Source organism: Zosterops lateralis (genome assembly GCF_965231275.1).
Source record: "Zosterops lateralis genome assembly, chromosome: Z".
Classification (NCBI taxonomy): domain Eukaryota; kingdom Metazoa; phylum Chordata; class Aves; order Passeriformes; family Zosteropidae; genus Zosterops; species Zosterops lateralis.
In genome coordinates, this window is record NC_139800.1 from 29,357,606 (window position 1) to 29,380,037 (window position 22,432).

The following is a 22,432-nucleotide window of genomic DNA, read 5'->3' on the forward strand; positions in this document are numbered from 1 at the left end:
TAACCCTACTTATAGTATGGCATTTCCACAGCTATTTTATTGGATGATATTAGTAGTATGAATTTTAGCTGAGGCACTTTGGCACAGCTCTTCCACCTGAAATGTGCCTAGAAAAAGAAACCCTAAGCTTTATTGGATTAGATTCTTATATGCATTAATCACCTATCACTGCTGACATTTCAGTGAGAGCTGACCATGTTCCTGCCCTTATGCTTCTGAGAATTCTTCCATAATGAACAGTTATCGTTGAGTTTTACAATTCTGACATTACAGCTGGTGACTCTACCCCCTAAGATGGTGTAAAAATTCTCAAAAAATTTTATTTTTGTAAATCTGGCGAACACGTGGTATACTTGATTTTGTGTTTTCTTCCCCCCCCCCCCCCCCCCAGTTCTCTCATTCATTTTTCATCTGACTCAAATCTTAGCATGCAGCAAGTACTAAAGAAGTGAAATAAAATTCTGGTAGTACATTATTTTTGCCATTAAAACCAGGGAATGAACAATGACAAAACTGCACATTTAATTTCTCTTTAGTAAAAAAATACAATTTAGTATAAAAAAATGCCATCTGCAATGTGTCCTATCTAGTAATATCTGCTGTCTTACATACTATCTTACCATTCACCAGCTAAAGACGTGATTTTTTTCAGTTGCTACAAGGCACAGCTAAAATTTATTTTTATATTTTCCTATATAAATATATTTCACAGCTTTAAAAAAAAGAGCACACATTTTTACACACCTGTGCTGCCCAGTATGAAACACCAGTGAAAGTTTTTTGCAAAAATCAATTACATTTTGCCTAAATACAGTAGAATACATGTATACTTGGGACTGCATTGACAATATTCTTAAATGAATTTTTAAGTGCACCTATTGCTGACTTCTCTCTCCTTTAGTGAAGATGTCTAATTCTCACTTATTTCTGATGCAGTATTTTGACAGTTAATACTTCCAGTATCACCCAAACATGCTTAGGAGGAAAGATCTGAAAATTGCTGCAGAAGCCCGGCACAACAAATGGAAAACCAACTTCATCACAACTGCATAAACATTTACTGCATCCATTTCATACAGAAAAGAAAACTGCATTCTTAGTTTTCTGTGTTTATTATGTACTGTGGTGCGTGTAGTCTTGCTTGGTCTTAGGTATGAAGTCAGATAGATTAAGTATCAGTGCCTACTCTGCCATCAATAAATGAGGATTAATAAAAAATCTTAGCAACATGCAGATTTTGAATAGAAAAACATAGTGTTCTTCCCACATCTACCTTTATTTTTTCCTTGCCTACAGCAAGACTTAGAAATCTTTGGTCACCAAAGTCTATTTCAAAGCTGTTTTTACTAAGGAGTCCCACTGTACAATTACATTTTCCACTGTATTTTCAACTCATTGGTTTTCTACTAGTTGAATTCGAATAAACCATCCCTGATTTCATTTATTATATCCTCCTTAAAAAACCCAACCAAACCCACTAAGCAAAACAACCCCCTAACAATTGTTTTACCTGCTTGGTATTTCTACTGTCAACCACTTTCCATTTTCTTACACATGGAATAGTCTATAAATCTATAAAAAATTAGTTGAAATATTCAGATGGAAGAGTTCTGATGCTTGGCAGTTGGAACAGAAGGAGTTCTTATTTAGCATTTCAGCAATAACAGGAAAAGTCCATTTAGCATTTCTCCTAAATCTCTCAGGTGTCAACAACAAGTTGAGAGAAGGTAAGTCCAGGGATTTTCAACTATTTTTTGATGTTCTTATAGAAAAAATACAGGACCCATGCAAATAGTCCTATGTGTAGCAATAATGGGGAACAAAATCTGAGACAGGATACATGACTTTTCTACTGGGCTTGTTTCAATCTCTTTCTTCCTAATAAAGACTCAAGATTCAAGATGTCAGACCTTTACAAACCAAGACGATTATTCTATGGTTCTGGTTTTTTAAATAATTTTTGCTTATAATATTGATGATGATACCTACTTCATGACAGTCAAATAGGTGTTTGAATCAGGCTACCAGAATGCCATGAATGCAGTTTCCACATGTATTCATTTAGTCATTAGCACAGTTGAATGAAGCTGATAGTACCACTATGAAAACAAAAGCCTTCCTCATGAGTAAAGAAGTTCAAAATCTGGCTCAATACCAACTTGATACTGACATTATACTGTTATTTAGCTGCCAATATTTGACACTTAAAAGTGTCATTACATTTTCATTTAGCTTTGACCTGATTGTTGGGCTGTTGATTTTTTTTTTTTTGTCTCGTTTAGAAGGTTTTAAATCTAGGCAATGGGCTCCCAACACAGATAATATTGTAATAGGTTTAAGGAGGGAAGTAAGTATTAGTATTTTCTATCAGTTCCAATATAACACAGGGAATATATTCAAAATTCAGAATTACTAAGCAAAGAAGAAAAAGACTGAATTCTCTTGCAAGTGGACAATCTACAACAGTATCCTTTCCTGAAAAATGAGCCAAGACTAGATGTCTCATGTTGGAAGCAATGTTGTGTTTTACTATAAAGAGAAAATTTTCATCTGGTCATTCAAAAAATTCACTACAGCACACGAGTACTCAGAACATCCAACCAATTCAGAGGAATGAAAAAAAAACCAAAACCAACCCAAAAGCTAACAACAACAAAATCTAATCTGTACTGCTTGGGGTAGAAGGGAGGACAGAGAAGTAGGGGAGAGAGAGAGGTATCACACATTACAGCTTTACATACTTTACATATCTCCTTAGTATAACACACAACTGCTTTTTTTAAATCTCTAATTTACAACCTTCAATATTCTTTTATTTCACTAAGATTAAACTTGTATCTATGACAAAAATGCTACTAACTGTTCCATGCACTGCTAGTGTGTATAATCCTTTTTGATTCAAATTATTTTCATGGTAGCTGATTGATGAGACTGACTTTCCCACTGTAGTCTGGTTGAGGTCAAGGGAAATTCAAGTGATGATATTTAATACGAAACCAACTAAGTGTGAAAGGTCATAAGTGAAAGATCTTTTTTTCCTGCAGCTTCCTTATAGGCAAACAAATGAATAATGAATTCACTGTAACATCTTCATTTGATCTACTCAGCTGTAAAATATGAACATTCTCAAATCTGAAGTCAGTCAGACATCTAACACATGCTAATGAACCAACTTTGTTTCTGCAGATGCAATTAAAATCCTCATCTTTATCTAGGCAGTCCAGGTTAAAGAGGCTGATACCAGGCTGCAGGACTACATAATGGCAGGAGTACAAAATGACAAAAAGCTAGCTAAACAGAAAGGACGACATGAAGATAGAAAGCAGAAAGTCCCAGGGAGAAACAATCTTGCCTTGCAGCAGCAATAATGATCAGGCTGCCAAGACACAAAAGCAATCAAAACAGAATCAAAGGAGAAAGAGAAACAAAATTAGCAAAGCTCTTCATCTCTAATGATATGTAACAGTGCTTATATTTCATGTTTGAAATCTCACTTGTTTTTCTGCTGCAAGAATATGCTATATAAAAATGACTGCATGAGAAAAAATAGCAATGTAATGTCATCACTGGGGTTTTTTTTCCTACACAGGGATTCCCACTGCTGCCTCACCGTCAATACCATTAATTACATTACATGCAGCTACTCTATTAGAAGAGGTAACTGGTATTCCATAGTCAGAGCTGCAGACTCTGAGAGTAGGAGCTGAGTTATGCTGGGAGACTGGATAGCTGGTATGTATGCTTTGCAATGAATGCATCAAATTCAGCCTATGAACACAGAAGGAACTAAATTATGCACAAAAAATATACAAATATAATCCCTGAATGTATAAGCAATCCATTGACTAGAATGTCTAGTTTCTCATTCCACTTAGGAAATGTATTGCTTCTGAATGCTAATCACTCTGGAGGTGATTACTATTCTGATCAGTGTTTTTTTGGGGTGCAGCCAACAAAGGCTAGAGTTAGCTTAAAACTCTGCTAGGCAATTATTGGAGAGAATGAGAAGAATTTAATTTAGCTACATCAAAACATCCTTGTAGACAGTGGCTGTCTGTGGCCTGCAGTATTAAGATAAACTTTCAAGTACTTAAGTATACCTTTTGCAATGGGCTGCTTATTAAGAGTCTTTTTTCCTTTGCTCTGGTGTCATTTAATAGCAACTTTAAAGAATTAATTAGTGAAGAAATGGGCAAAATTTCATTTTCTCAATTCCAAACAGGCAGTGCCTGGACTAGATAAGGTCTGTAGACCCAAGATAAAACTAAAAGTTCTGCTAAAATTACCCCCTGCTATGTACTAATTGCCATCAGGTATATAAAAAGTAGTGGTGTTAATGTGGATTGAAGTTACATGTGGGAAGTGACTCTATAATCAGAATGCTATACATTGCTTGAATTGCAAAAAGCATACTCTACTTATAGAAATGATGGAAAGCATAAAAGAATAAATATATATGTGTTTTGGTAAGACTCCAAAAGGGATTGACTGCTGCCAAGAGGTTCAAGTTATGTAATCATTGCAATTATAGGTATCCAAGCATATGAAAAAGACATCAATGCCAAAACAGTACAACATGAGGCTTTATGGTGCACTCCACCCTGGTCCAAGCTGACGTATGCTGAAATATTTTCATTTTCATCCATGAACTACTGAAATACCAACTATTATCCAGTTACCTCTTTAAGATACTTTTACTGATTTAAAACCATTCTGGATGATAAATCATTTGTCCTCCTCCCTTATGTCTGTCTATATTACTGAACTCTTCTTGATCCTCCATATTAATGACATTTTTTAACTCATTGCATTTAATTAATTTTTAATTCATTGCCTTTGATACCTTAGCTTTTTCCATCTTCCACCTGCAGTCCTGCAGCCCTGCAGACTGTTTCCCACTTGCAGCTTCCTGCCCCTTCACACAAGCTTCTAGGAGGACAGCAGTACCTCAGACTGCTTGTTGCAGTGTTTTTTCTGTGACAGTTCTGTCTGTTTTTCATCTCCTGGATTTGAAAACTCTTCTACTGTTGTTATGGCAGGGTCCCAAGGGAAGTGATTACCACTGATGGTAGAATTATTTCTTTCTCCCCCATTTTGATTTCTATGTTTGGTTGAAGTTTCTGGCTTATGATATAGGACACACAAATGTGTTTGCAGAAAGCTCAGCAATGAAGCAGCTGTGTAGCACTCTCCCTAGCCAACGTGCATTCACAGCAACAGAAACAGCACCATGAGCATGAACAACCTATGAAATTGCAAGTACATCTCAATACAAAATACTCTTCTGTAGAAAAAGTTGGATGAACCACCACTGAGGACTAAATACTCGTTTGTCTTCCAGGCTGGCTGCTGACTGTGGTTTTTCTCATTTCTCTTTCTCCCTATCTTTCTCTTCCTCTCTCCTCTCCTCTCCTCTCCTCTCCTCTCCTCTCCTCTCCTCTCCTCTCCTCTCCTCTCCTCTCCTCTCCTCTCCTCTCCTCGGTTTTTTGTGGTTTTTTTAAATGGTTTTTTTTTTTCCCTTTTATTCCCTCTTCTCCAATAACATCCACTCTTAGAACTTATAAATGCCACCAAATACATAGTAAATCTCCATGCAATACACCATGGTCAGTTACTACACTTTCTATCACTTTCTTTATCTTATAAAAAACCTAATTACTATTTTTTGTGTCTCTTTATTTACAGCACACATTTTATTATATAGAATCTATAGTTCTATTATTTGATTAGTATCATGTTATTATCAGAACAATATCCTTATGTATTATTGCTTTACTTCCCTAATTTACTTTGGTCTGCAAAACTGAATTTGAAATACCACAGATAATTCTGTATTCTGTCATTGCATGTGCTCTTGTAATTTTCTAGCTACCACCAGAAAAAATGTTCTCAAAAAAAAAATGTTTCTCAAGGAAATCCAAATCCTCACTGATGTTAAATAATGCTGATTCTATACCATTTAAAACTGAGAACTGAATGCTGTTGACATACATTAATTTCCTCAGAATGATACAATCATATTCTTATTACTACAGAGGAATTACTATTCTTTTGATCACATCATAAGATTTCCAACATGATTAAAAAGAAACAATCCCCCAAATCATTGTGATCAAAAAATTGAAATCTTTCCAGAGCATAAAAACATACTAACAACTGTCATGACTTGGTGCTTTCATAGTGAAAGCAAGATTTCCTATATATAAGTGATTTTTACAATGCTTTAACATTACTTTAACTCATAGTAACCTAAAAAAATCAGTTTTTACACATATAAAGAAGGCAGGCAAACATACATGAAGGAAACAAAAATCTAACATTAGTGGTATTTCAGGTACAATATTATTAACTCTTTAAAAGTTTCCCTTACCCTGGACCTCTCCTCTAGTTTTGTCATCATGACGACAGTTGCACCTTGTTGTTCCCACATCATTCTCCAGAAGTCACCAAAGGTTTCTGGCAATGCCCCCTGTGTTGCTATATAAGCATTCTGCTTCCTGTATCCATCTATGTAGTTGGCATTGATGTAGTCGCTGCCTGGTATGCCTGCAAAGAGAGGAGAGTGAAAATCACCTGATATGCCTGAAAAGAAAGGTAGAATTTCTGTGCTGTTCTGTACAAGAGCTGAAAAATCCCATGACACAGCTGGCTTGATGAATCTTGGCTTGCTGCGTGCCAAACAGCACACGGGTACTTACAAGCGAGTGTATGCCATTTGTGGAGTCAAGAGGCATGGCAGTCTCTCTGGGAATAACTATTCTTTTGAAACAAGAGATTTCCTTTGATAAGAAGTATAAAAGAAGCCTGAAAATCTGTATCAGGTGGAGAGACCTGGAGGTCAACACAGCAGCATTTAAAAGCTGGCCTGATGGTGCCTGCAGACACCCAAAATATTGCAGTCTCTACCTGAGACAGACAGGGAGGATTCTCAATCAGATACCCTGGGTAAGCTCCTCAAACATTCTTGTTAAGGTCATTGCATTTCTTTTAAATACAGAAGGAAAAAAACCCCAACAACTGTCAAGACTATTAATAGCACTGCTATATTCATTTCCCCTATTAAATGGGAAGATAATTATGAGTTTTATTGTAACAAAACATATTATGTAAGTCAGATTTAAGAAATAGTGAAATTTTCCATATGGTGTATGTCGTCCCTGCATTTCTTGGTTTCAAGTGTTTGAGTCTTTGTAGCAGCTTCTCACGCTGCTTCATGTAAACAATATTGTATTCTTAGAAATTATCTGTATGTTTTGCATTCTTGTTCTCTGAGAGAGAACTTAACTGATGGTCATATTGACTAACGGAGTCAGGAAGTTGTAACCTCTTTAGGCCAATCTTGGCCCTCTGTACAAAATGTACATAAGCCTTTAGAGTCAGATAATAAAAAAGCTTTCCATGATTCACCAAGCTGCTGCCTGCTGTCCTCTGTGAAAGTCTGCTCCCATGTCCCAACGTGTTGCCCCTCTAAAGGCGTAAAGTAACAGGTGTAGGCATGAAATAAAGACTTTTGCAAGACTGAATAAGAATTAAAAGCATGAAAAGAGGCAAGATGCAAGACTTGTGGGCACAAGAGAGCTACACCATTATTTACTTGAGCCTTAAGCTCATACACCTGAGCGTGAGACTCAGGTATTTTGGACAAGCCTTATACAAGAACTTTGACTGTGTCTACCAAACACATGTCCATTCTTAGAGCCCCATAGGAAGCAGGCTAGTTCCTAACTGCAATTTATTTTATGATACTCAGAGTATGCCATAGGATGCCTGGACTGAGAGTTGGAATATGCTGCCTACCCAGGCCAAGGAGGTGTATTGGCTGGGCAAAGGTCACATTACTAGTCTGCACAAATAAGGAAGCCGTGATCACGGAAATGGATAAAAATGGACTTAAAATTCTCATACCACTGCTGAATTCAGCAGTGCAGTGCCTAGCTTTTAACTCAGACTATGTGCATGTTGAAAGATAAAGCACTGAAGGAACAGTTTTTAGGTCACTGCTGGTTTTTTAACTGATGACCAGAATAAGAATCAAGATACTCATGTGAGATCTGTGCTGGCTCAATGGCAAAGCAGTGTTACTTAAGTGAATATAGGTATCTGCACCTTAGTAAGTTTTGTTGATGTAATTGAAAGAAGTTACTTTGAGCAAAAATGAATGATTTATATTTATGCAGCCAATCACAAGTCTACAACCATGCACAAGTCTACAACCCTGAGAAATGGTGCAGGTTCCACAAAGAACCAAAATAAAGTGAAGGTAGTGATACCAGCTCCAAGTTTTTTCTACAGCTATGACTGTTTTCCCTCCACAACACAACAAAATTGAGTTTCTCTGGCTATGAAATAGAATAAATTGTAAATAAATATTTCCCAAGATTTTAATCAGAAACCAAATCTTCCAATCTATTCTGATGCATTATCTCCTGCATCAGGAATTACTGGAGCTGCACACTCCTGTCTTTCCTGACTAGAAGTGGCATACATATGAAAATACCTTCCAAAATATTTTGAATTTGAGTGGAAATTAGGGGTACCTCTTTAAAAATGACTGTTCCTTTTTAGCTACAATTTTAATAGTTTCAACACTCATTCAGGGTAAGCCTGACTATTTCATTCCAGTAATTACTTAGCAGTGAAAGAACTCACAGACTAAATGTCACATTAAGTAAGATGCAATATAATCTGGAAATTATTCAGATTAAGGGTTACTGCAACTGTAATCTAGCAAAAATTTTTATCAGGCCTTCATGCCTGATAAAGTTCCACATATGTCCTTGTTTTATATGTTCAAATCATATTTAAACTAAAATTTTAATTTGTTTTTATTTTCTGTACACAATTAGAAGAAAAACCTGACAAAATATTTCAGAGATAGAGATGTAACTTCAGGGTTGCAAGAGAGGCAGAAAATGGCACTCCTCAGGCAAGATGCATGAATGGACACAGAAGACTGTCTGACTGATTTGACCTGACTAAAACTCTCTTCCAGGAGAAAATAAAAACCAAAAACCACACAACCAAAAAAATTTGTTAACCTGCATAGTCTATGGCTGAAAAACATGATTTCCCTCCATGAAAGGTAGAAAGTGGAGTTCAAAAGCACCACTCTTGTAGACCTGAAGCTAAGCTGTTTTATGTGACACTTCTTATTGTGGATATTGGAATTAATGATATAGAAAATACAACTGCTAGGCATAACACTGCATTTTTTTCCTCTATCAAGACAATAAAACATTTTTTCACAAAACAGACAAGAAAGAAGAATGAATCCAACAGGAGAAATCTACACCAACTGGTTATTATTACCAAAGGAACTGAGAAAGCTGGTAAGAAATGTTTTCTGCATAAATTAGAATTATATTAGATGCCTGGTATCATACTTTGAAGCACATGTTATAAATAAAAGCCCGAGGAAAAAAATGAAAAACAACACTTTGTAAAGTGGTTAAATGATCTGGGAAAGCTGTCCTCTGGAACTGATAATGCACAAACTCAGTGTGAAAATTAAACATGAGAACTATTGCAAGCTGTTCCCTAAAGAACGATCTTTATAATTTAGCAACAAATACTAGCACCTGATGTAAAAAAAACCTCAGAATGCCTAAAACTGTAAATACTCTTTCTACTTACTAACTTGTATTAAACTTACTGATAAATCATATTAAAATAAATAGCTTCTAAATTAAAATAAATTCTTATTCTTTAAATTAGAATGAAGAAAATCATCTAGATTATACCTTCCTTGATCTAAGATTCAAGTAAGAAAGAATTAAGATTAACAATTACTGATACTTGCAAAGAGCATTTCTTCAAATCTAGATTAAAGTGGAAATTTCACTTGTTTCTCCACTTGATTTCTGTAAAGTGGACTCAAAAAATTCTGCATGTCCTTTAGCCAGAAAAAATATTTTACAAGGCAAGTCAGCTTCCCTGCGCAAAATGAAGATATACTTGGGGCAAGGACATGAGAACCGATTTACCACAGAACCTGAGCAACTATTAATGAATCAACCAATGAAGGTTTGTATTGGGGAAAAAAAATTATCAAGGATTTATCTCTAGCAGAATACAGTATTCAATGGGGTTTTACCTCTGCTGAGATCAAGAGAACAACTTGATTCAGAATGCTCAGCTCCACTGTCTCTCACACACAGTATCCATTAGGTATGTTCTCTGTTCTCCATCCATTCTCATAGTCCCTTTAAGTATCATACCAATTTGTCACAGAGTCTCTTTTCATCACTGTTTTCATGCATGACCTCACTTTCACATCCTGCTCCAAAATCCTTAAAGCCTCTAGGGAAGGTGCCTTATCATAAGAGGACTAATGAATTTGTTAAACATAACAAATACAAAACCTGAATATCTGTAAATATGTACAGTGACAAAGCAGAAAAATTCATTGAAGACAAGGAAATTTAAATATTAAAATGTCCCTTTCTGAAATTACGTTTCTGGCCATAACCTCCTTCTGAGCTGAGAAAAAGCACAATTTTCTGTCAAGTCTAATAGTGCAAAAGCAATCAAATGACAACCAGTCTGACTGCACTACAATGAAATCCTGCAAACTTTTGTTAACTGCCGTAGCTTGAAGGCAACATACCCATAAGCACAGCAGCAATTGCCATCATTATTTAAATTTGGGTTCCATAGTTAAGAGAACAGTTGTTCTTCAAAACCATGGGTCAAGAAAGGGACAAAGCAAACAAATTCTGTAATATTGATATGAACTTTTCTGAGTCTTTTGGCATCAGTGGGATTTACTGTACCTTTAGGATGGCACACCTGAAGTGCAAATTTAGGGTAATCTATGCAGTATAACCTGACTTTTACAAGTTTCATGAAAGCAGAGATACAGTTTCTGCACAAGAAGTCAGTTAAAGACCAAGCTCCTGAGCCATGATTCTACCATAACTATTTTCTAGTAGCATTTTCAGCTATGGTGATGAATGACCAGAGTCTGTAATCTCTTTATTTAGCCAAACAGGAGTTAAGCACAATGGGGGAAGAATCAGATGAGTATTTCAGCACCAAACATAATCAATTTTCAAATATCTCAAGAAAACAAAGAAGTTTAATTTTTACATAGTGAGAGTGAATGAGCAACGAAATAAAATTAGCCAATGCCACAATTAAAGTACAGAAGATTAAAAAATCCATGAACTGTATTGCTCTCAATTTATGCTGAGAACTCATGAGCTGAGATGACAAAACAGCTTAGTGCAACATAGACTCAGATCCACAAGGCTAATAATGAAGACCTTAGGAATGATTCACTTGATTTCCTGAAGAGAGTTATAATCTTAAATAACTTTAATTAGACTTCACGTTTTAGTCACAAACTGAAATCAAATAATGAAATTATTTCAAGCCTTTAAAAGGCTCAGTACTGAACAGCCTTTCTACTTAAAATAAATTAAACTACAAAGCTTTGTTTCTGTGCTGCTTCCCTAAGATGTGCTTTTAGTAATGTACACAAATAGTGTGAAGTAATAGGATTAAATTCTGTCATGATTGTAAACAAGTTAGAAAAATACCATGATGAATTCAGAGTGCTGATGAAGTTGTATTACTGGTTTAAATCAATGTCTGGTGTTTTGAACAATGTCAGAGGAAAAAACCACAGGCTGGTCGTGCATGTGCAAACAAAACAGTACAAAAAAATCTAATTTACATAGTAGGCATCAACCAGGTTAACTCTAAAAGGATCCAGATCAGGCCCCTTACTGTCCTCTCTTTTTCATCTCTTTCTCTTTTGCTTTCTATGTTGCACCACCCCAGCTCTTCACCATCCATAGGGCAGAAACAATGTGGAATCTAACGACTGGTGATACTCTTTTTTCTCTCTTTCTCTTGCTTTGTCTGATCAAAGTACAGCTGTTATATTCTATCCCATACTCCATACTGAAATTTATTGCAGGACTGGGGAGATTGTGGACATGTGTTGTGGCCTGTTAGCCAGCACCTTTGAGAGGTTTCTTTTAGGAGGTGAGAACTAAGTAAGTGTACTGTACAAAAATTAGGGCTTGTTTATCACCACTTTTGTGTAATCAGATTGTAAGAATGTAAAGGCTTGTAAGACAACACTTTTTAAGTCTAAATAGTTGTCTGTTGCTGGAGTTAAGGCATGTCTACAAAAAAATCATAAGAGCCCTGACTTGTGATCTGGTGTCTTTGTTCAGCTGATGAGAATTTACCATGACAATGTGCCCCTCCCCATGGGTTGTGACAGTAGCCCTGGCTGGTGATGCTGATGCTCCCCAGGAGATGGGTGGCCCTCCTGGCTGCCAGGGCACTGCTGACTCATGTTCAGCTTGCTCCCCCAGGTCCTTTTCTGCTCTCCAGCATCTCATTCCCCAACCTGTTCTGTACTTCCAAGGTTGCCCCACCCCAGCTGTAGAAACTCTGTCTTGCTGAACTTCATGAGGTTGTTGACTGTCCAGCCCCCGATTTGTCAAGGAATCTCTGCAGGGCGTCCCTGCCTTCAAGTGAGTCAGCAGCTTCCTCAATTTTGTATAATTTGCAAACATGGTTAGTATCCCTTCCAGTCCTGCATCTAAGTAATTTATAAAGATGTTGAAGAGCACCAGCCCTAAGGTGGAGCCCTGCAGAGTCCCACCAGTGACAGGTCACCAGTCTGATTTCATCCTATTCACTATAACCCCTTGTGCCTGACCTGTGAACCAGTTGCTCATCCATCACATGATCTGTTTATCCAGCTGTATGCTGGACTTTTTGTCCAAAAGCATATACCACAAGAAGGTATCAAAAGCTTTGCTGGCATTCCTTGATCAGCCTGGTCAATGAACAGGTGCTAGGTGCCAGTAACAAGTATTTATGTGGATGTTTTTGTTACATAAATTTTATAGATAAGGAAATCAAATTGAAATGGTCTAAACATGAATCTGTACTTAAGGACTCACTGAAATATGAAGCAACACAAAACCAATGAAGGTATTCTAGTAATGAATACTTGTAAAATGAAGGCTTTTAACAAAAAGTGAGGAAACTTCATTACGTATCATCCTAACAAAGAAAGATAAGAATGAAAAAGAAGTGTCAGGAAAAGACAAACCTATAGATAGCTGGATTGTGAACAGATGGCTAGGAGGACTAGATGAGTCTGGTGAAGAGGGAAAGGATCAATGATATGAAGTCTCAAAGAGAAAAATGTTGAATTATAGAGAATTATGGTAAGAAGGCAATGTCAAAAATGGATAAGTAGATGCAGAATTAGGTACAACAAAGGGATTGCTGAGAGGACAGAAGAGAAGTATTTGAAAGGAAAGGAAAGGTGACAAAAGTGAAATGTAGGTATGCAAACTAAGAACTAAGTGTAGAAGATCTGCAGGTAAGAAGAGAAACTTGGAAGGTGACCAGCAGAAAAACGTGAGAAAAAGGAGGAGCTCTTTTAGGAAAAAGAAAGGAAGCATGAATTTGTTTTGGTTTAGTCTAAAAATTGTCTAGTATTAAGAAGTCCAGAATGGAAATAAACAGATTGCTCTGTGCAGGTGCTCAGAGGCACATGTAAAAGCACTGCATCAGGACACTATCCCCAGTGCATGGCAGCACATGCAGATCGCAGTATGTTGCACATCACTACAAAGGAGATATTGAAATCTAACATGGTGTCATGATATTGTGATTATTTTACTGCTGTCTGAAGCTGGGTTTAGTGATCTCTTTAACTCTTAAACACTGAGTAACACAGCAGTTAACAGCCAAAGGAATCTTTTCTTGAATAGAAATATTAGCTTATACTCCAAATGATGCACTAAAAGATATGGTGAGTGCCTCTACTAATATGAAATGATATCGGGTTTAATATTTCCTTCAAAACCCAGTTTCAATATGAGTGTGCACAGTAAACACATACCAAATCTTCATTAGTCAAGTGATGAACAAAGCCACCAGATGTTTTCTTGTAGATTTTCTCAATGAAAATTATGGCTACATATGCAGGAAAAAATTGTTTGGAGCAGATTTCAAGGGTATCAAGAACAGCAGCATTTAAACTATAACAATTACAGTAACAGTAGACTCATATACCTACAACTTGTCTCAGCATTGTTGTTGTGACAACCACCATGAAGTCTACTCTGTGAAATCTACTTCGCAGGGGCTCTAACACTATGAAATCAACTTCACTGATCCTTCTGTATCCATATTCTCTATGGATATTTCTCTATCCATCACCAAAATACTTTTGTTGTTTTTAAGGCACTTCAATCTTGTAGGGTGAGGGGCCCTACAATTACTCTACATGTATGTATTGTTAACAGAAGGCAACATAAATGCAATGTGAGAGAGTGCAAATAGTTTTTACAGGTGCTACTCTTTGGTAGTTACAATGCTCCAAACAATTTCTAAATCTTACAATGATGGTCTGCATACTCAAAGCTGATTTACTGGCAACTGCCCATCAGACAAATAATACTAGCAGCTTTTTTCCTTTTCTTTTTTGACCCATTTGTACTACAGTCAGAGCTTTCTAGTTGTAGCAGCATTTTAAAGTCACTAAAATTCCCATTAAAAAAAACCCCTGCTGAATGATGACAGGCAGTTTTTTTTCTTTTACTATCTGGCATTATGTGAATACATCAACATACAGAAGACTTTTAGTCATGGATATTTCCTAAAAGAATACGCAAGACTTTTTAAAATGCAGAATGTTTATCCATTCCCTCCCCACTCCCTGAATTTTTATTTATTTCCTAGAGGTGGAAGATCACAGATCTATCTGTTTTAACAGAATCTGTTTGTCTTTTAATCAGTCTTTTAAATTCTCCCTTAAATGTATTTAGATGCATACAATAAACTTCATTACATTCTAACATTCTGTCATTACCAAGTGTCCATCTCAGAAACAGCCAAAGACAGCACAATACGAGCTGATTTCAAGACTTCAATCAGATTTCAAGAATATGGGAACAAAATTTTGCAAAGTAAAATTTTCTTTTCAAGAGGAAAACCACACCCAACCTGAGCTTTCCCTCCAAAGGGACATCTAATGTAATAAAATTTAAAGAGTGATAAGAAAAGTATTTCTGTGAAATGAACAATTGTATTGTGGAACTCCATGCTGTATGTAATTAGAGAGGTCAAGAGCTTAGCGGGGATTCAAAATCAGGTTTGTACAGGAGTTACGAAGGCTACCAAAATAAATACTTTGAAAGTGTTAGTAAGCCTTGTGTTTCAAGGCAATTTTAAACAATTTGATAGCAATAGTTTGAAAGAAGTAATTTCAAATCTCTGCTAATTGCTTCCCAAGACTTTCTAGTAATCACTTTGAATAGGCTACAGACTTGCACAAAATTGGCCTCGTGTGTCATTCTGAAGCACCAATTACAAAACTCCATATTTCTGAAACACTGTTGAGAGGCAAGATATTCCTCACTGTAGAATTACAGTTTGGCAGATACTTAGTATTTTCTTCATATATATTTGCTCTTAAAAATAAGCAACCACCTAGGTGTAAAATGGAGCTCTTCTCAATAGAAAGGCACAGTTACTATTCAAACCTCACTAGTAATATAAGTTTTCTGGTGGCCACCAAGAAATGCAGATGTAGCCTATATGTAAACCAAATATTGTCCAAGTAGTTGTAACAAAAAATAATGTAGTCCAAATTTAGGTCTTGATTAAGCTGTATAGTAACATCGGTAAAGGAGAATATATTTTTAAGTAATATTCCAAATATTTATTTCCCTGGTAACATGAAAAGAAACACAGCTGTCAACTGAAAAAAGTGCTGGCCAGACTGTATTTTCATATCTGAAATATCTACTTAATACCTGAAAGAAAAGTATTTTTTACGAAATGTCAAAACCAATGTATTAAACTTATGAAAGCACATACACAAAATTTCATCTACCCAATCATGTAAAATCCCAGGGATAATTTTTTTAAGATGTTAATTATATAATAAATAATTTCTATTTTCAGGACTAAATATCATTTTATAAAAACACATTGAATATTTGATTTATTCACCATATGCCTTTTATCATAATCTAAAGAGTTGGAAAATACTTAAAATCATGCAACTCACCAAATGGGTCAATATCTCATTTGTGGTTTTACATCTAACACTAATATTACAAAAGGTTATAATATTCTTCTCTGTTTAGAGTAAATGACTGTGAAAGATTAAGAAATTTTAGACTCATTATGGTATTTCTTACTTAAAAAGGGAATCAAACATTACAGTTTAACCACATTTTGTCTCTGCTCCTTAAAATACTCAATCTTTTCCCGGTACAATGTAAATTTTTTTCCATATTTTTACTATTGCTTATCTAAAAATATAGTCCAATGTACCGTGTAATTTCATATGTGCAATTACTTTGACTAACATTTTCTGCTTTGCCTTTAAAATTTTCTTCTCATTCTCTGAATATGTTAGTTTGTTTTCAATGAACCAAAGAGAACCAAATTTCAGGGGTCATTTACATAAAGGGGAAAATGGCAGTCTAGCTGTCTAATATATAAATTAACAAATAAATTTGTTTGCCTATAATTTTTTCTCTCCTTCTCCCCTCCTTCACACAACTCATTTTCCAAACAAAATCCCTGGGAAAATTGAGTCTTCTTTTTGCCAGTTAGACTTATTTCTGAGTTAAGCATTTTGTTATGAAGAACTTTACATAACATTCAGAAAGGCTCTCCATTTGCTGTTCCTGACCTATTCAGACAATGTATGTTGACTTCTTGTCTGGACAAGTGAGACAAAAAAGGATATATATATTGAGTCACATCACATATAGTGCTAATTAGAATACCCTCTCTTCAGGGTTGAGACAGGTAGTTCTACCAGACAGAGGCAGACTTCTATACATCTATATTCTTTTACAAGGCAATATGAAAAATTGTAGGTGATGCTGCAAAAAAATCTGCTATATGCACCTCAAAGGTGGAACAAATATAAACAGATTATCATATGCAAATTCTTCAAGGTAATCATCAGAATTTGCTAAAACACTTGAGAAGCACTTATCTGTGTATGCTGCTGCAATGAATGAGGAAAGATCTAAACTTCAGTCAGTGTGACTGCCTTGTTCTTTACCAAGCAGCTAATATTAAAATGGATTACACCTATAAATCCAGTGTCTTTAGGTCTGGAGTACCCAAAGATAAGCAGATGTTTATAACCGTAAATTAAAAAGCAGTTCAACTTGTAGCATGCTATGACTGAAATAACTGTGACCTTGAATACAGGTCCCTCTATCTTATATATAGTATTTTACGCAAGTCCTATTGGACCTAACTAAAGACAAATCTTATTTTCATTTTAATTGTGTCATTTAAATATATAATTTGTTTGATTATGGCCATCATTAATACCGACTGTCAACAACATAGAATAAACTGAAAATCTATTTTCGAGCCAAGAAGCAGGTTAAGAGTAAGGCAGAATTGGAAAAAAAATAAAAAATCCTCTGAGTGAAAACCAGTGCGTCCTGATCCTGGTAAAACAGACACAATACCTAGGGATAACTACCTGTATTAGTTTGTTTCAGATAAAACTTTAAAGTGTTTAAGATTCTGGAAAGCTTTTTAACAAAGAAAGGTACAATAAAAAGTTCCAAAAAATGTCTGCATGTGAGCATTTGTTTAAAAACTCTAGTTTAACATTGAGATTGGAAATTAAAATTAAACTTCTAAGAGAGAGTTTTTTAAATTTCCCCAGAGAATATGAAGTTAAATTCATTTTTTTTCCCACAGGAAAGTTTTGTAAAGTAAAACTCTATGAGCAGGTATCTTGATATTTCATTGATCAACAAATCCCTCCATTCCAGTATGTTTTTTTACTGCTACATTTGCTTTGCAGTGTTAATGTAAGTAAACAGCAATATTAATCTACTTATTTAACTCACTGGCATATACACAGGAACCTAATGCATTCAGTGTCACACATGAATGTACATTTTAGTGCAAGTTCATAATTCATTACTGACAATAAGCATCAGAAAAGGCTTGTCATTACAGGAATTTACTGGAAGTATTTTAATTAGCACTTCTTTATATTACTATAGAAAGATATTTATTAGTAAAATCATTCTATATTTTAGTATTTAACTAATTTAATTTTAAAGATGTCCTTCCTTACCTTCTATTGCTGAGAGTAGAACACGAGAATGGTCGTATGCAATTACATTCGCGTATCTATTCTTTGGTTTGTTTACTTCCAGGTTAGAATGTTCCCATGTGAACTGCTGACCAGGATCAATAGACTTCAAAAGACAAAGAGAAAAAAAGGAAAGGAAACTTTCAGATAGGTAGTAGATAACTATTTTATTTATGGTAAATATAAACTGAACTCCCATAGTTTGCTCTGGAAATAATTTTCTTTTGAAAGAAAAATATTACTTCAGAACACATTGTAATATATTAGATCATATTATATTAACCATTTTGTATTTATGCATCTGAAATTTCCTTGAGGAATTTAAACCATAAGCTTTTAAAATACAGGGCTTTTTCTTCAGAGAAAGCAAGCTATCCACCCTTTTATCTTTTCACTCATTTTGGAAAGTGAGAGGTTCTAGCTTAACAGAGAATGAATAAATATCATAAATCTCAAAAACACTGGGATGAAGGGGAATAAATATTTTTGTCTTTATTAGTAAGTGCACATGTTCAAAAACTTCACTATCCTGTTTACTAAATAAACTCTAGAGGTTCCTGAAGTTTTCCAGAAGAAAAATAATGCTCCTGTTCTTTTATTTTGATGGCAGGCCAACCCATGACACCAGTGTTGCTCAGGAAACGAGCTGCATTTCATCCATAGACAATATAAAGAAACTTGCATTTCATTTCCTTGAATCAGAAATAAGTAAGCAATTCAGACATATTTGAAATTTTAATGATATCTTATTAATAAACATAACTAATCTTATTCATAAAATTACGATACGTTTCCAGATTAGATGTTTATTTTCTGTTTCCTTCATGTTCCATGGTGGAATTACAGAAGTGCTCACCACACTCCTTCTTCCTTCATCACTAGGGAAACTTTGGACTCTAGTACTTTTACCTCTCTGGTTATATGCTGCAAAGTGAATACAAAACAGTTAACAGATGGTACCTGTTTATGCTCACTATGGTAGTGCCTGTATGAAAGATCATATCATACTGAGAAGTCATGAATAATCACCTCTTGTTTTACTTTCCCTCTCTGTAACATTAGGAATCTTAACATTGTTTCATCAATATGAATATGCATCCATGGCTTGAGGTTTATACCCTCTGTTTAATCTTGGTAAGAACTGGCAGCTCCCTATGCCAGCTAGTGGTAAACTATTAAAAAAAAAAAAAAAAAAAAAAGATCAACACAGCCAAGCCAAGGTAGAGCAGTTCACCAGCACAATGCTCATTTTCCACTAATAGACCAGCAACACAGCACAAGTCAGGAGATCCATACTCTCACTACAGCATCAAGCCAAATGCTTTACTGACTCTTCCCAGGGTATGACCTGTAATCTATTAGAGTAGGTATTACCTGACAATGAGCATGTGTGAAATTAATTAATGTGATTTTACTATGACTTATCCCTTAGACTGACAATTTGGCCAGTCTGAAAATTGCTTAATTCTCATGCATCTTTACATATTTTATACAATTTATTTATTTAATATTCTGAGAATGACTTTGCTTCTTTCCTGAGATTATTTTTTAAAAAATAGTTTTGCCTGGCTGCCTGATAGAGAAGCATTTGTCTTTAGGAAAACAAATACCTCAGAAAAACAAGTGCTTATCCTATTAACCAATACCCTAGGCTCAATTAACTTTTATAACATAAAAGTTATTATGTCCTGCAAAACCTAAGTATGGACAGTAGAGGAATGAGATAGCTCAGGTTCTAGCTCACCCTTTACCTACAACTGATAAGAGTGCTTAGCAGCTCCCTCAAAAGGAAATGAACTGGGACTGTTGAGAGGAATGAGGAAGAAAGTAAACGCCTGGGAGCACGATGAAGGCCATGACAATTCTACTTGTGCTTTGGATATGATTCATTTGAATTGTATCACTATGTGTGATACACATACATACATATGTGTGATACAATAGTTCAAAAGGCATAAATTCAGCTCTGAATGAACCTGATTTCTTAACCTACACGCAGTTTTTGACACCAAACTATTTGTGTTCACTACCTTAGAAATTTGTGTGACAATGATTAACAGATCTTAAAATGTCAATAGTATTAGGAGCTTATCATTATTAAGCTAGTATATAAATAGACTAATGACTAAGACATTTGCAATACTGGTGATGGATTTCTTTTGGAATCCTATTGCCTTTTGTTTGCCTATAAAGAGACAATGAACTATCCATTTTGCCACTAGCAAAGGTAGACATCACTTCTGTGCTGTGCTTAAGTATAAACAGTGATCCGATCCAAGAGTAGGGCTTCACCCTTCTCCAAGAAAAATATTACTTTTTCTGACTGCAAAGTGAAATTCTTATTCATCAATAAAGCAAGTAATAAAATTTTACTCTGTAAATTTTTATTTCTTTTTCTTACAATTTAGTTTCATTCTAGTAATGTTTTCACATGCTCTGAGAAATATGGGTGGTAGAATTTTGAAGCGGGTATGCGCTGTGTAATTTAAAAACATTAGCATTTTATCTTTACTTCTAAGTGCTATTTATTTCATCAAAAGTGCAGAGAAAGAATTTAGAGCACATTTACATCAGTGCTAGGAAGAGCAGAGTTATATACATATATACTATATTTAAGACATGTAATATACCTATTTATCAGCAGGCCAGCAATTCACTTACATCATATGCCTTGAGAAGTAATAAAATTTACATAATGACTTCTCTCAGCACAAATCTCCCCTCTTTTCTTTTTTGAGTTAACAGAGGTGAATAAGAAAACTTATGCAGCATATTTACAGGTCAAGTTTTCAGAACATTGGAAAATAATTTTTATAGATTTATCTCAGAATTCTAGCAATAATTTAGAACATAAACGTAGTACAGAAGATGCTAACTATGTATTAGTGCATTATACTCTAATTAACTTTTAAAATAAAATTGGTAATTTCACAAGGAATAATGCACATCTATAATATCTATGACTAACCAGTCAGTATTTTTTGAGAGATATATATGGAAACATGCTATCTAAACCACAGTCCACTGCCCCAGAATGAAGCATTGCCCTACTCTGCATTGTTCTAGACACATAACTGAAGCAGACCATCTGCCTTTATTTTAGGTTTTTACCTACACCGCCAAAATATTCTGGAAATTACTTCACAATATAAGATGTCACATACACTTTCTCTTCACATTAGACAAGAAAACTAGAAAATAATTGAATAAACTGGCTTCCTAACATGCTGCTATTTTTGAGTCTGAACTGCGGGACTCTGGGTTTAAATCATATAAAACAAAACAAGATGTAAAAAATAATGATAAAATTTCTTGCAAGCAGTAAGTTTAAACTGAAGTTTTGCATATACAAACATAATTTTGCATACACATCGAAAATGATGGTCTGAGATTGTTATCCATTATGAGAAACAGCTTTAGTGCTTTATTATACCTATCTTTCACATGAATTTACAGAAAGAAAACTTTAAAGCTTAGCTTCAACTGTTCAGTATTCAGTATTATTCTTCCACTTTTCACTCCTAAGTGTTTAAGCATTCTAAAGCTACTGTTCGATATCAAGAAAAAACCCAGACATACACATTGTATGATGTATGGCCAGATGGTGTAGTTTAGTGATTAATATTTAGGTCTACATGCAGATATAGTTAACATAAATTATCAGAAACAAGCAAATGGATTGAACTTTAATCTTTCCTATTTTCCTCACCAATCTGAACCACTTTGTGGCCTTACTATCCTCTCATAAAGCACCATTTTGTCAAAAGAAAGCTAATCTGTATTTCCTCAGACTTAATAGCCATACTGGAACAAAGAGTTGAGTGGTATTGGCAGACACATTTCAGAAGTGTGAAAGACCAATAACTCATGAATAAAAAGTCTGTACTAACAGTTTTAATGAGTACTTTAATGGTTTAATGGATGACACTTTAATAGGATTTCTAGTATTTTCATTCTAAAAGCTTGCTTTCAATAAAGCTGTCATTAATGAAGTGGATTTCTTCACAGCATAACTGTGTAGTATGAGTGCTTTGTGCAAAAGAAATAAAAATGTTTGTAATACTGTTATTTTCCTCCCATGCTTTGACAAATCTTTCAGCTAGTGTGTTTTAAATGGCTGGCTGCTTAAACAAGTGTGATTTGTTAGTAGGAAAAGACTTAAACAATATTTACTATCACAATGCACCATCCATAAAATAATTCAGACTAATAATCATGATAACCAAAATGTTCTGGCAGTAACCAAACCAGAAGAATTTCAAACAATCCGCCTCCAGTAAACAATGTTCCTGCTCTTTTCCT

The 22,432-nt window shown here is 35.1% G+C and overlaps 1 protein-coding gene across 1 annotated transcript in view; it reads right to left on the reverse strand.

Moving 5' to 3' along the window:
• Window positions 1–22,432, reverse strand: part of PTPRD (protein tyrosine phosphatase receptor type D) — a 366,236-nt gene that overhangs the window by 45,811 nt on the left and 297,993 nt on the right. The window contains exons 22-23 of the mRNA XM_083884531.1: window positions 18,113–18,236; window positions 6,371–6,546 (exon numbers count right to left, since the gene is read on the reverse strand). Of these exons, the coding sequence (XP_083740657.1) occupies window positions 6,371–6,546; window positions 18,113–18,236 (300 nt within the window). The remainder of the gene's footprint in view (window positions 1–6,370; window positions 6,547–18,112; window positions 18,237–22,432) is intronic.